The sequence below is a fragment of the Mirounga leonina genome, unplaced genomic scaffold (assembly GCF_011800145.1).
Source record: "Mirounga leonina isolate KUSES-001 unplaced genomic scaffold, KU_Mleo_1.0 Mir_114, whole genome shotgun sequence".
Taxonomy (NCBI): Eukaryota; Metazoa; Chordata; class Mammalia; order Carnivora; family Phocidae; genus Mirounga; species Mirounga leonina.
This window is the reverse complement of record NW_023270265.1, coordinates 35,599,972-35,615,023: the sequence shown is the minus strand read 5'-3', so window position 1 is coordinate 35,615,023 and position 15,052 is coordinate 35,599,972. Positions and strand designations below refer to the sequence as shown.

The 15,052-nt window shown below is 43.5% G+C and overlaps 1 protein-coding gene across 1 annotated transcript; it reads left to right on the top strand.

Moving 5' to 3' along the window:
• Positions 1-11,676: 11,676 nt before the first annotated feature.
• LOC118020900 (BRO1 domain-containing protein BROX-like) lies at positions 11,677-13,280 on the top strand. Its single transcript, XM_035020797.1, is given in 1 exon segment — positions 11,677-13,280. A coding segment is annotated over 1 exon segment (1,239 nt). The 5' UTR covers positions 11,677-11,732; the 3' UTR covers positions 12,972-13,280.
• Positions 13,281-15,052: the final 1,772 nt, after the last annotated feature.

The window sequence follows — 15,052 nt, the reverse complement described above, 5'->3', positions numbered from 1 at the left end:
CTAATATTCATGACTGCCCCAAATCTATCTTGTAGAAAGAGTTAAAAGTGATTTCAATAAGGTATTTACCAACATTTAAACTTTACTCCCTAAACTGACCCAGTTTTCCCAGTTTTCCTGAGAACATCTGTGGCCTAGCAGCAGGGGATAGGAGGAGTCCCATTACATAGACAACCTGTCTAAAAGGATCTGTAAAACTCGGAAGGCCCCATCAGAAGCCCATTCAAAAAGCTCTGAATCGGATTTGTGCAGCTCAAGAGGTGGCAGAGATCAGTAAATGATTTCCGACAGAAAAACAGCACAATCGGCGAGTCTGCCTTTTCAAGCTGCCCGAGCAAAACCTCCAGCAATGCTCATCACAGCTGGAGAGCTGTTTCCAGAAAGGAGTAGGGAGGTGAACTCAAGCCAGGGTCAGCCTCTCGGCACACCCACTGCCGTCCCCAAAGCTGGCCAGGCCACCAGCTTTAGTCACCAGGCTGCAAAGATTGCGAGTGGCCCTTTCCTCGGGAAGCTTCTCAAGCACTAACAAAACAGTGCCCTGTCTGGAGCTCATGGAATAAGCCACTGGCTTTCCTGGTAATCCGTGTTCAAAGCCGTGTGAGGGATCACAGCAAGCAGATCTGTACCCCACTCATTCCTCTGTTTTCCGAGCAGAGCTCTCCTTGGAATTAAAAAAGCTATAATTAACGTGCCTTATTTGGGCATCCCGTAATTAGTCACCAATTCAGCGTGCCATCAAATGTAATCCAAATATAAACACCAAGGCTGCAGGTGCCAATCCCCTGGTGAGCTCTGGGAGCTAGTGAGCCCTACCTGTCTTTCTCATAGGACCTCCTCACTGTCACCCCCCAGTGACTCACCGGTGAGGCAGAGATGGTTCCGGCCACCAAGAGTGAGCCCCAGGGCAGTCTGTCTTCCCAGACATTTCGAAGCCTCAGGAGGTGGACTTCCAGGGAGCAGATTTTGTCCCATCACCACGTAAAGAAACTTGAGGTGAAAGCAGCTTCTTTAGTCGACACTTCAAGGGGAATAGTGTGGCTTCGTGATTAAATACAAGCTTTGGAAACACTTTTAATCCATTCGACAAATGTTTACGAAGCTCCCGCTGCGTGCAGGACAGTGGGGATTCAGTAAGGAATAAAACAGGATAATCTGCTAGAAGCTCCATGAGAGGGAAACTGGGCACTCAAGCTGTGTGACCTTAGGTAAATGAGGTGACCTCTTTGAGGCTGTTTGTTTATCAGTAAAATGGGGATAATCACATTCATCTCACAGTGTTGTGGTGAAGACTGAACATGAGAAAAGATGTCAACATCTAGTACTTTGCCCAGCACGAAGCAGAGCTGGGCCTGGAGAGTCATTCTCTCCAGATTAGTCCAGCCCTCTGTTTACAATCTGTCCCCACTGGAGATTCTGCTACACTTCAAAGCAGGCTCGGATAAGAGGGGGACCTGGAACTGTGGGTCAGGGTCACGTGACTGCTCTCTCCCTGTTTGGAGCTCAAGAGTTTTTCTATAGCCACTGGACTGGAGTTGGCCATGTTTGTGCAGGGATGGTCTGTTTTGCAGAGGGAATACCTCCATCTGACATTACTTATGTGCATGGCTATTTCCTGCTGGACCCTTAGCTCTAGAAGCCTCCTCCCCTCTCCTGCTTCCCACTGATCAGGGCATTTCCTAATTCTCCACAGAATTTCACCCAATCAGGATGCCTGGCTGGCTCAGCCAGAAAAGTAGGTGACTCTTGATCTCTGGGTCATGAATTCAAGCCCCACATTGCACATTGAGATTACCTAAGTTAATTAATTAATTGGCTAATTCATTAAGTAAATGAAAGAATTTCGCCCAATGTCCAGTACATAAGGGAATCAAGTCTGGCTACAGTAATTCATTCAGGCAGCTCGAGGAGGCATCTCAACATTTATTCTCGTGGCTCCTGGGCAGTTTTTTCCTCGAGTATGTATGGTCTCCTTCCTGTGTCCAGTACTTAGCTGCCTAGCCAGTGCATTCCCCTGAATATTTACTGAGGCACCTATTACATTAGACACTCTCAGGACTGCTTTACACATTGTATTTTATGTCCTCCTCAACACATGGCACCAGCAACTCCCAACTCAGATTCCATCCTTGGTTTCTCTGCCCACAACCATCACATCTAATCCATCACATGACCTTCAAAATGGGATCCCAGATCCATCCATTTCTTTCCTTGTTCACAACCACATCTGTCCAAATCACCTCTTACTCAGCCTCCCTGTTTCTATTCCTTATGATCTGTTCTCTACAGAGGGGCCAGAGAGATCTTTTTTAAAAACACAAATCAGATCAGGTTACAGCCCCAGTCAAGACTCTCCAATGGCTCCCATCACACTTAGAATCAAGTCCAAACCCCTTGCTCCAACCTCGTGCCCCAGCACCCCGCTCCTCCACGCCTCTCATGACTTCTGCAACCCCAGGGTCTTTGTCTTAGCTGCTGACTTGCCTAAGAACCTCCTCCACAGTTCTCCACATGGATGGAAACATCCTGAATGTTGACTCTCAGAGAGGCTTTCTCACCAGTCTCCTCCCAGCCATTCTCTACCACATCAGCCTTTTAAATTTTGTATCCCATCAATGTCTGATAATCTCCTGTTTATCTCTTTAGATTGTCTCTCTCCTGCCTAGAATGTAAGCTCCCTACAAAAGGTTATTTCTTTTTGTATCCCGTCTCATGGAGCAGAGTCTGACACATAGTAGACACTCAATATATTTGTTGAATGAATGATTCTTCATAACAGTTACCTGTAAAATGAGGATAAGTCCACCTGAGAGAGGTCAAGTGGTTTGTGTGACACAGCCAGTGTGCCCCAGAGCCTCGATCCGTGCCTGGACCTTTGCTACTCTAAAGTTGGTGCTTTTCCACACTCACTGTCTTCTGTTTTATTCCTCTTTCCCTGCCTCTGCCCCCAGCAGCTAACAACATTTCAGATTTATGATAAATGCCTGAACATAAGCCTCTGCCTCTTTTTGGGTTTTTTTTTTTTGCTGGCTTGTGGCTCACACCCAGATGTTTGTGTTTTCAGCCCCAATGACTCTTCTGAATCAATAGAAAACACTCATTCAAGGAAGACCCTGCCAACATCCTTCACCTTTTATCAAGAGATGCCTACCACTCATCAAGCATCTGGCATTTCTGCCCATTATTCCTGTAGAAAAAAGGTGTCTACTACTCTGCAGATGAGAACATGGGTGGAAAGTTTCTCTCCTTGAGAAAGAATCAACCAAGATTGCTACCCTGGGGCTGGTTGGCCAAGCTTTCTGGAAAAGAGGCACCATGATACCTTCAAAATTCAAGATAGGACTATGAGCAATAAAGGGGCAAAGAGTTGGGGTGGGAGCATGGTGCCGTTTGCACAGAGAACTCATAAAGGGGGAAAGGGCATGCCTGGGGGAGTGCCCAGTAGTTCTGTGGAACAGGAGTGAGTGTGTGACTGGAGATATTTGGCACGTGTTTCATATGCATACTCACCTTTTAAAGTAGAAATGAACAGCACTGGACTGGGAGTCAGAACACTCACCTTTTGAGCACTGTTTGATTTGCTTGCTGAAGGGCCTTGGGCAAGTCTCATAACTTACTGTCTCAGAATCCTCCTCTCATATGATTGGGGGTCAGCACCCCAGCCCTGCTTACCCCAGACCTTTTGAGGAGACCATTCTGATGGTCAGTGGAATAGGACCTGTGCAAGGGAAAGTAATTATTATTGTGGTTCTTATACTAATGGATTCCATTCTGCAATTCAACTCACAGGATATAATGATGGGGGCAGGGCAGGCAGAGATGGGGACCTTGGGGTTTCCATCTCCATCTTTCCATCTATGCCTTTTCATCACTCAGCTCACCTCCTCCACTCCTTAGTACTAAAAGCCCCCATGCCCCGTGCTCTGCCCCAACCATTCTGCCAACTTCCCTCAAACTCTTCACTTATCCAAAATCCAGCTCTTGAAATCACACCCTATGGTCCCTGAGGGAAAGAAATCCACCCCCTGCCTCATTCCAATATGGAAGCATTGAAAGAGGCTCTGCTGCTGAAGAGGGTTTACCCTAAAGGTGACACCAAATCAAATACATCTTCCTCAATGATCACAGAACTAACCCATTCTACAAGACCAAGGCTGACATCTCTGGAGGCAAATAGGCAAGGGCCATGGGCATGACGAATCTCATCACCATAGAAATTAGGCTTATGATGGACAGAAATCCAGCCTCACATTTGGGTGATTTTCTTGGCACCGTATTTCATGGCCCTAAAGTCATTTGGTTAAGAAAGGGCAGAGGATTACGTTATTCACATTGATATGAAACTAATTAACAGTACCACGCCTGCCCTGACTAACATAATTGAACTTCTTTGGGAGGCCTGAGCGTTCATAGCTCTGGGCCATATGCATATGAGTTTGTGAAGCCATTTGAACAACTGGTCTTTGAGGGGACCAAAACCCTATTCAGGGGAGATATTAAGCCCATCTGCAAAGGGGATACCCCGTAAAGGGCTGTGGAAGCACTGTTTTGTGTGGGTCTCAGCCTACTGATAGTGATGTTGTCAACTAGAAATGCCTGGGGGCACTCGCCCAAGGGGAGCCCCCACAGACATTTTCCCAACCAGAACCAGTGTTCTGGCTGGATGGCCCGCATGGTTCTTATTATGATTGCAGAACATACCTCAGCAATAACCATCAGGGAACTTTGAAAAGATAGGTTTATTACTCACAAGTGCAAGAGGGTACTCGTCACACCTGGGGCCACACAGCAAGGCTGACCCCTTTACTGGGGTCAAGGGAAGGTGCCTCGGGTTGCATGATTTCACGTTTTACTAGTGACTTTAAACAGAAGAGCAGGAATTAAACCACTGGAAGGGGAAAGCAAGCCGTCTATGTGTTCATTATGTTGGCCACCCAGGCCCTTCTAAAAGGGGAACTTCATGGGTGGGGCAGCCTAGCTCGGTATTGAGTAGCTGGGGAAGTAATGGATGCTTTTGAAATGGATGCTTCGGCAATCAAAAGCTTGATGTCAGGCACTTACATTACAATCAAAAATGCTAATTGTCCGGCGCTCACACTGCCGGCACGCTGTACTCAGCTCGATTCAACTCACATTAACTGAGCACCTGCTAGACGTGGCTAGATGCCAGGAGGATGTTCTTAGAGCTTTGAGGCCAAGTCTTGGTTCTGTTGTTTGTTACCGATCACGCAGGATCACGATCACGTGGGTGACTTCACTTCTGCAAGCCTCAGTTTCTTCATCTGTAAAATTAGGAAACCTAGTAAAATTTAACTTGTGGGGCTTAGATGGTGTTTCAATAAGAATGCCTATAAAAGTGACTGCAAATAAAGGTACTGGTAAACTGTGAAATAACCCCCTAGGTGTCAGCATTGGGAGCAGGCTGTGTGTACTGAGAGGGGAGAAGAAAGATGATGTCCTCCTCCGCCAGTTGGAATGAGGAACCTGCATGTCTTGAGGAACCTCCTTGATTTCGGTAAAATGAAATGCCTGGGGGGCTATGTGACAGGCAGTAGTGAAGACAATCACAACTCTGGGGCCACGCTGGCTGATACTTCACCGCGACTTGCTGGATGACCCTGGGTGAGTCACTTACTCGGCCTGAGCCTGAGGTTTCTTATCTGTCCAACAGTGTTGGGAAGATTCAGTACGTTAATATATGTAAACTACCTAGAACAGTGCCTGCCACAGGCAAGGTCTGCATGTGTGGTTGCTATTTGTTATCACTTAGACATTTAAAAGGCAGGTTGCTCCCAACTTGAAAAGGTCTTGGAAGAGAGGCCTTCCCTACCGATCCTATTTGATGTTGCGCTGACTCACTACCCGTTCCTTGGTTTGTCAGATAAGATACAGGATGCTCAGTGAAATCTGATTGCAGACAAATAATGAATCATTTTTAGTACAAGTATATCCCATGCAATATTTGGGGCATACATATCCTGAAAAAATTTATTCGTTGTCTTTCTGAAATTCAAATTTAACTGAGTGTCCTGTTTTTTTATTCACTCAGTCTAACAACCCTCCCAACTGTTACCCTGTTAGGTAATTCCAGGCAGTGGAAAGTACTATGAAAGTGTCATTTTTATGTTACTTATCGTAATGTCTTCCTCCCTAGAACGTACACGCCACGAGAACAGGATCTTGTCTGTGTTATTTCTATCTGTATTCCCAGGGATTGGCAGCGTACATGGCCCATGGCAGGAACTTAACACAAAGGTGTTTTTATGACTGAGCAAGAGGAAACTTGGGACAGGACAGGGAGAGGGGCCCTTGGAAGCACCCAGCTTCCTGCTCTTCTGGTCTTTCTCAAATGAAACTTTAACAAATCTTTCCAAGCGGCATTCCCATCCACATCCCTAGGTCTGAGCACTCTGTGTTTGCCGTCTGGGGACCCTGATCCTTCTCGGAGCTTAGACTTCGATCCAGGCTTCAGCATGGGGTTAGGAGACACATTATATTTTTCCTTTGAACTGTGAACAATCAATTCTCTGCATTCCAATTCTGTCACCGTCCTGGGCTCCACAGACTACAAGAAATGGACTTGCCTTATGCTAATGGCATTTCATTTATCATTATGGTGCCGAATGAGGGGAGACTATTAAGCTGAGCGTGATGTTTTATTAGCGTGTTTTTCTGAGGTCTGTGACTCCACAGAACACAATGAACAAAAATGACCTAAATTTCGCTTCTTGAGACATATTCAGGCTATGCTTGCTCAGCTGCCCAAGCCTGACGCTGCCTTTGGTAAATAGCTTCAGACTTCAGGTCTTTCCTTCTAGAGCATTAGTGCAGGAGTGGCTTTGATTTAATTTAATCTGAATTTTTTGCCTTTAGTAATAACTCTGGTCTCCCATAAAACGAACATCACTCAGCTCTTTTTGACTTCTAGTTTGAGACAATAGAGACTTTAGGGACTTCGGCACCAGAATGTCTACCCCGTGCCTGAAATTGACAATGTTTGCCACAGTGTTAAAAATGGTGTTTCTGAGCATAGTTGAAATTGTTCATAGCCCTTTCTGATTCAAAGTGTCAAATGTGCTGTGTCTGATGTACTGCATTTAAACAGAAATGGCTCTCTCTTGGCTTTGAAATTGAGTTTTAAATTGAACGGGTAGTTAATCAAGCGGCACTGTGATAGGTTGTAGGAAAACACCGGTGTCTAAGGCCTGATGGGGAGTGGAGGAAGGTCCCACTGCCTCGCTTCCTGCACTGGGCATTAGCAGAACCTAACGATCTACATAAAACTGAGCTACTTTGGCCTCATGCTCCTGTAACATAATTTTTAAAAGAAGAAAAAGAAAGACAGGGACGGTAACATAAATGGGCTTGCCCATGAGCCGTTGAACAGTTTTCATGGTCCCTTCAAAAGGGACAGCTTGTAAGAACTGTATCTCAGGCCTTCCTCTCTTCCTGGCAACAGGAGAGGATCTGCAGATTGTGCACAACCGTACTTTGATGATGTAAATATGGCTTTACAGATTCCAGCAGTTAGTTTCAAAATACGCGAAGGCTTTTTTTCCCCCTTTACTAGTCAATAACTCATCAGGGAAAAAAAGCTATACGCATAGAGTGTTAATTAACAACATTATCAATACTAGCAAGAAGAAATTGGAAGCAAGCTGTATGTGTAATGTGTAATGTGTAGCATTCTGGAAATTGCTAAGTAAATTATGGTGTGTGGACTCTGATGAAAGATAATGCATTCATTGAAATGATAATTAGAAAGACTTGGATACATGGAAAATGTTTAAGCTAAAGTATCAAATGAGAGAAAAATTACTGAATTATACGAACGTCGGGATTGCAAGTATATCAGCCTAACTAGGTAGACGAATACAAACTGGAAGAGGAGGCAAAAATGAAAATAATAGTTGTATAGAATTAGTTGGATTAAAGATAATTAATTACTTTCATTTGAAATTGGTTTTTAAAGCCAAAAGTTCTTTTTAAAATAATGGTTTTTTTAAAAGTGATGGCAGAAACGTGCTATCAGTTTAGATAGAGTCTACTCCTTTGTTCATCCTGGAGCTCATTATGAAGGCAATATCCAGATTGTAGAATCATTTAAATTCTCCAAATACTTATAAGGATGAAGTTGAAACTATTCAGAGAGAGACTTCCAAAAAGGAAAAAAAAAAAGTCATCCTCTTTTAGGATGAGAAGCTCTCAGATATCACCCAGGATATGCTCCTTGTATTACCAGTGGGAGAACTCCAGCTCAAAAGGATTGGAGACTTGGTCAGAACCACATAGAGGGTAGCAGGGCTAGGACTAGACCAGGCAGCGCCGGGTGCAGCACAGACCTAGTACGTGAGTCACAGAGGCCTCCCTCTGGTGGGGATTACAATAAAGTTTCTACAGCCCATGGACAGGGCCAGACAAGACTCAAGTTCAGCCCCTAATGCCCTCCCAGCCAGCACACACACCAACTGGACCACTGTGCTCGGCCGCCCTGCCTGGGTAGGAGGACGGACAGAGTTCCCTTGCCTTTCCTATGTGTGTCCAGTGGTCCTTCCTGTTCCCTGTTCAAGGCAAGGTTGCCTGTCTGTCCCCTTTTCTTGGCTCTGCCCTTGACCCATGGCTGAGTCCTAAGGATCAGCAGTCTGCTCAATCCTTAGGAAGCTTTCCCTCTTGTTTGACAAAGTGCTGTCCTCACAGCTCCTGGCCTCTGGCAGAATGGGCAGGGACTTCTCTTGGGGGCAGTCACTCTTTACCATCAAGAAATTCGAACTCGATGGGGCGCCTGGGTGGCTCGGTCGTTAAGCATCTGCCTTCGGCTCACGTCATGATCCCGGGGTCCTGGGATCGAGCCCCGCGTCGGGCTCCCTGCTCGGCGGGAAGCCTGCTTCTCCCTCTCCCGCTCCCCCTGCTTGTGTTCCCTCTCTCGCTGTGTCTCTCTCTCTCAAATAAATAAATAAATAATCTTAAAAAAAAAAAAAAGAAATTCTAACTCGAGCCCTGGGGCCTCACGGGGTCTCCCAAGAACAGAGTGGCCCTGATGTCCTAGATGTCATCGCTGGCACCTGCTTCTAAGTCAAGGACTAGAATGTCCGCGCTCAGAAGACCTGGTGCCCATTTGCCTTTCAGCCCAGCTCTGGATTAAAAATGTCCTTCCTGGCATGCCTCGTGCTTTTTGCTCCTCGGTACTCCTTATTCTGGAGTACAACGGAACTGCTCAACTAGATATGTAGAAAGTGGAAGTTCAGGTTTACTGAAAGCTTTTTATTACTGCTAATACAGGAAGAGGCAACACTGTTCCCCACCCGCTCTGGAACTTAGGACAACTTACCTAACCTCTAAATCTCAGTTTTCTTATCTGTAAAAAAATGAGGATAATGATGGGACCCCCCCCCCCCCACCTCCAACCAGTCACTAGGAGAATTTGGTGAGAGAATACATATAAAATTGTGGGACAGTGCCTGGCATATGGTCAACATTCGCTATGAATTAGCTATTCTATATATCCTAATCTCCTTGTCCACGAAACAGGAATTTTAACACCTGTCTTCACCACCACCTTTGATGGTTGTGGCTGACAAATAACTTCTAGAGCTGAGCCTGTTTCATCAAAGTGTGGAGCACTGTGCAATCCCAGGGACATGAGTGTCACAGAGTCTTGGGTCATAGGGGCTCTAAGCACCAAGCAGCTCCCCCACTAGGACCGCTACCCCACATCAGAGATGAGGACTCTGAGCTGGTGGGCCAGTGTGTTGATGGGACATGCCCAAGATCACCAAGCTAATTAGTGACAGGACCTGTTTTAAAACCAGATTTGTCCAACTGTAAAGCCCATATTCTTAACCACTATTTCATAACACCTTTATGCCATCAGTCAAAAAATCAATTTTGCCATATATTACATGAAAAACATGTCAGTTTTACTAAATGTCTATCAAATCGGAGTATATACGGCAAATTTTTTCTTTTTCTTTAATATGTGAAATTTTTGGTTTTTGTTTTGTCTTACTTGATTTGTCGCTGTTTGACCTCTTTATTCTGAAATAGAGCATGAGTGAAAAGATGAGGATGGTGTGGGGGGATCCTTCCAGATCACAGAAGGCCCTCGTTGCTTAGACCTTCTGTGCCTGATGAATACTGCAGATGCTTTAATCAGGATTCTAAGACCCAGAGAGGCTGTGGCTCCGTATCTCCTTTGAGGAAGGGCTTGGTATTAAAGAATTCTTGTAGCCCGTTTGACCCAGTTGTCTTGTCCTGGTGGGTCAGAAGCTACTCTTTATCTTAAACTCTTCCTCCCTTAGTCCTGTCAGAGTGAACTGCCATCTCTCTCTGTTGCATTCAGAGCCTGTCAGTCATTCTGGATTCAGAGTTAAAGATCCTATTAATGAAAATGTTATTTTAAGAACTGGAATGAGGAGAATAACATATACTTGCATTAATGGGAGAAAACAATAGCAACTGCTTCTGTATATTATGGTTGGGTCTCAGATTCAATGAACTCTGGAATGAGATGGAAAATACAATAAGCATGATTCTGAAAATTGAATAATCAGCATTCCATGTGGTTCCAACTGTAATGGATGGAAAAACATATGCAAAATAGAAGGACTGTCTGCTCATAAGCTTTTCTGAGACTGTCACTCTGAAGGTGGACTTACCTCTTCGAACAATGGCCCATTGTACTGTGGGAGAGGCAATACAACTTCCATAGTTGAAGTCTCATATTTTAAGTTAAATTTTGAAAAAAAAAAAAAAATCCAGACACTTTTAAATTTATAGAATTAATCTTCTGTCTTTCCTCCAATAACAAGTAAATTAAACCTGCAAAATTATGTTCAGTATATTATTTTCAACTGTGTAATTACTGTTTAAAGATACATGTCTTCAATTTCTTCTGTTCCCTTGTGAAACTCAAGTCCATTTCAAATCTTTTGTTAATAAGCCATTTAGTTCTCGGAGAATGGTTTCTTTGTGTTGGTAATTAAGTGTTTTATTTACACAAAGGAAATAGCGAAATACAATCTCTTCCAAAAAGAACATTCTAAAACATTCCACTGAATGCAAAAGCATGACCCTGCAGTGTCCGAATTTCTTCTGGTGATGCCAACAAAAATCTTTGAGCAATTTTACAAGGAACTAAAAAGAAAGCCTGATTCCTCTAAATGATATGGCCCTTTAGGTGTGATCGTCGAGGAAACATTGAAACCATTCAGTAGTAATTGTGTAGGTAAATACACAGCAACTATAAGTGTCTTATTTGACACTTTAGCGCTAGATCTTGCTACTATGGCATAAGTATGCTTCCTTGGCTGCAAATACCTCCAGGGCAAGGGTTTTTCTCTGCACATTTGGTAGAGTTACGGATGTGAACTTCTTCCTAAGGTGAAAAATGGACATTAGTTAATATTCCAACAAACATGTACAGGTCCCCCCTGACCACGTGACAGGCACTCTTTCAAGAGCTGCAGAAGTCTTCTAAGTCTGAGTAAGATGGAGCCCACCTTCACTGGTATCCAGTTGGGTCAGGGACGTATGGGCAATGGGGTGGCAGGAAATGCAAGGCATGTTTAGGAAAGAGGAAGTGAACTATATAAAATGATAATTATCATATTTATTATGTGCCAAGCATAGTGCTAAAAGTTTTATTTCCGGGTTGGGTGCTAAACAGGAAGTGGGCACTCCAAACTCGGGGGCGGCTCCCAGTTTCCTTTTTTGTTTATAGGAAACAGCTGGAGAAAATGACACACTGGTTTCATAGGGACCCGGTAAAAGCCACAGCTCCTGTCGCTTTTAACTACTATGGTGTAGCCGCTGGCCCTGCTGCTGCTTCAGAAATTTGCAGTGACTTGAGATCATCCAGAGCACGACTGCTTGAACTCTTCACTGATTTGCGCTGTAATCCAGAAATGATGAAGAATGCATCAGATTCCTATTTTTCACTTTTACAAGGTTTCATAAATTCACTGGATGAATCTACCCAAGAAAGCAAGTTATGATAGATTCAAAATTTCAAATGGACTGATACGTTACAAGGACAGGTTCCAAGTGCCCAGCAGGATGCTGTTTTTGAATTAATTTCCATGGGCTTTAATGTAGCTTTATGGTATACCAAATACGCTTCAAGACTGGCTGGAAAAGAAAACATAACAGAAGATGAAGCAAAAGAAGTCCATCGAAGCCTAAAAACTGCAGCGGGGATTTTTAAACATTTAAAGGAGAGTCATATCCCAAAGCTTATTACACCTGCAGAAAAGGGGAGGGATTTAGAGGCGCGACTACTAGAAGCTTCTGTTGTCCAGTGTCAGGCTGAAGCTCAAGAAGTAACAATTGCTCGAGCAATTGAACTGAAACATGCTCCTGGACTAATGGCTGCACTGGCCTATGAAACTGCCAACTTCTATCAAAAAGCTGATCATACTTTATCCAGTTTGGAGGCTGCGTATTCTGCTAAATGGAGAAAATATCTTCACTTGAAAATGTGTTTCTACACAGCTTATGCTTACTATTATCATGGTCAGACTTTGTTGGCTAGTGATAAATGTGGTGAAGCAATCAGGTCTCTCCAAGAAGCAGAAAAATTTTATGCAAAGGCAGAAGCATTGTGCAAAGAATATGGAGAAACCAAAGGACCCGGACCAACGGTCAAAACTTCAGGACACTTATTCTTTAGGAAACTTGGGAATCTTGTGAAGAATACCCTAGAGAAATGTCAGAGAGAAAATGGATTTATTTACTTTCAAAAAATTCCAACAGAAGCTCCACAACTGGAACTCAAAGCAAATTATGGTCTCGTAGAGCCTCTACCTTTTGAATTTCCTCCTACAAGTGTGCACTGGACACCAGACACGCTGGCCGCATTTGATCTCACCAAAAGACCCAAGGATGACAGTCCCAAACCCAAACCAGAAGAAGTGGTGAAACCTGTGAAAGAACCAGATATCAAACCTCAGAAGGACACGGGGTGCTACATCTCCTAAAGTACATCGATAAAATGTGCGCTTTGAATTTCTCTACTAGTAGATAAGATAAACCATGGAACTTCAGTTCGTATTTCTTGAAATGTTTCCTCTGAAGTCTGTAGAATGACTTAGTACATTCAGAGGGAATCTGCCTTCAGTTTATTTGTTCTTGATTTTTAATATAGTAGAGATGTTTCATGCTTTGTTTCCAGACTCCATTTTAATCAGGACAACATGTAAAAGATTTTATTGTGCCTCTGAAGGGCATGTTTGGCTGTTGATTTTTGTTCTGAACTCTGAGTAGTAATAAGTTTCCGGTTACTATATTATAGTAGTTTCGGGTATGTTTTTCTGTCTTCACAAACAAAAAAGTTTATTTTCCTTTCTCTTACTTGATGCCAGAAGAATGACAGGAGTTGGATTTTAACCGAGAGGCTTTTCCCCCTCACCATTATGTTGTCACACAGACTTGTTATGTTCTGGGTCTATTATCTTTTCTGGTAGAAGAGTCATTTATAGTTGGAGATCAGAAAATCTGCATACCAAATCCCTTACATATGTAAGAAGCTATAATTTGTTCAGAAATCAGTGTTTATAGGTATTTTGAGACCATTTAAGAACTTACCCCAGGGGTGCCTGGCTGGCTCAGTGGGGGGAGCATGCAACTCTTGATCTTGGGGTTCTGAGTTCAAGCCCCATGTTGGACATAGAGATAACTTAAGTAAATAAATAAATCTTTAAAAAAAAAAAACACACACATACTCCTGTTCCGGTAGCCTCGCACTTTATTTCAATCTCAATAAACCTACAATGATTTTTACAAAAAAAAAAAAAAAAAAAGTTTTATTTCCTATATGTCATATAGAGTGACCAACTCATCCCAGTTTGTGTGGGATTTTCCTGCTCTGGCACTAAAAATCCTGCATATACTAGGGTGCCTCTCAGTCCTGGACAAACTGGGACTTCTGCTCACCCTGTACACATTCCTTACAATGACCTTATGAGATCCAGCCTATAATCACCCTCAGTTTGCAGGAATCGAAGGTCAGAAGGCAGGGGAACGTATCCAAGATTGCATGTTTGCTAATACATGTGGGGCTGAGATACGAAACAGAGTGCTCCGACACAGGCAAGACACACATCCTTGGCTAAAATGCAGCATTTTCACTGCACAGTTCCAGATGATAAAAACAAAAAAAGGAGATTGGTAGAAAATTGTGGTGGGATCCAAATTCAAGGAGTTTACCTGTGGATGCTGGAGAGTCACTGATGGTTTCCAAATAGTAGAACGTGGTGGAAACTTTCCTGATTAACTTCATATTGACAACACCAAAGAAGTAGTTCAAACCAACAATTTGTCCATTCACTCTTCCTATCTCTAAAAATCTGCAACCTCACCCTCCCCCGCCCCTTGTGGCTACTTATCCCAAACAATAAACAAAACAAAGAAGGCATTTTGAAGATGGAAAAAAAAAATGTTCTGTCCAAAATCCACTTCAGGATTTTTTTTTTCTTTACTTCTTAGAATTTTCCCCATGTTTCTTTCTATAGCAGAAACTAGAAATACTTGGAAGGCCGTAAGCAGTTTCCCTAAACACACTTCTTTTATCGTTTATCATGCCTCAAATCTCATTTTCTTAGAGAAATAACAGGTAGAAGAAGTGCTGGATCTAGGCTTTCCTCTGAGAGATGAGAACAGAAGCAGGCAAATAAATTGTCGTGTGGCATGATTTAGAGTGTGTGTGTGCACGCATCTTTTGTCATTTTACCAATTTCCTGTGAGTCTGCTTATTCCCTTTCATTGCCTTTTATTCTAAACCACACTGTTATGTGGTTTATTTGAGAGGGGGAGTAAGTGGGATCTATGCATCCTATCTGTTGAGATGTACGCCACCTCAGATCAGCATAATTCCATGGTCTGGTGCAAGACAGCCAGGCAGAGAAGAGTCCATTCAAAGGGAAGCTGGCAATTTTCATGATGTGCCTCTCCCTGACTGATTTAAGGAGTTATATTATGCAGAAACCTGAAACAGCGAGCCTTTGTGCTGGGAACATCCATTTAACTGCATTCCATAATGTTTCCTGCCAAGTCAACAGGT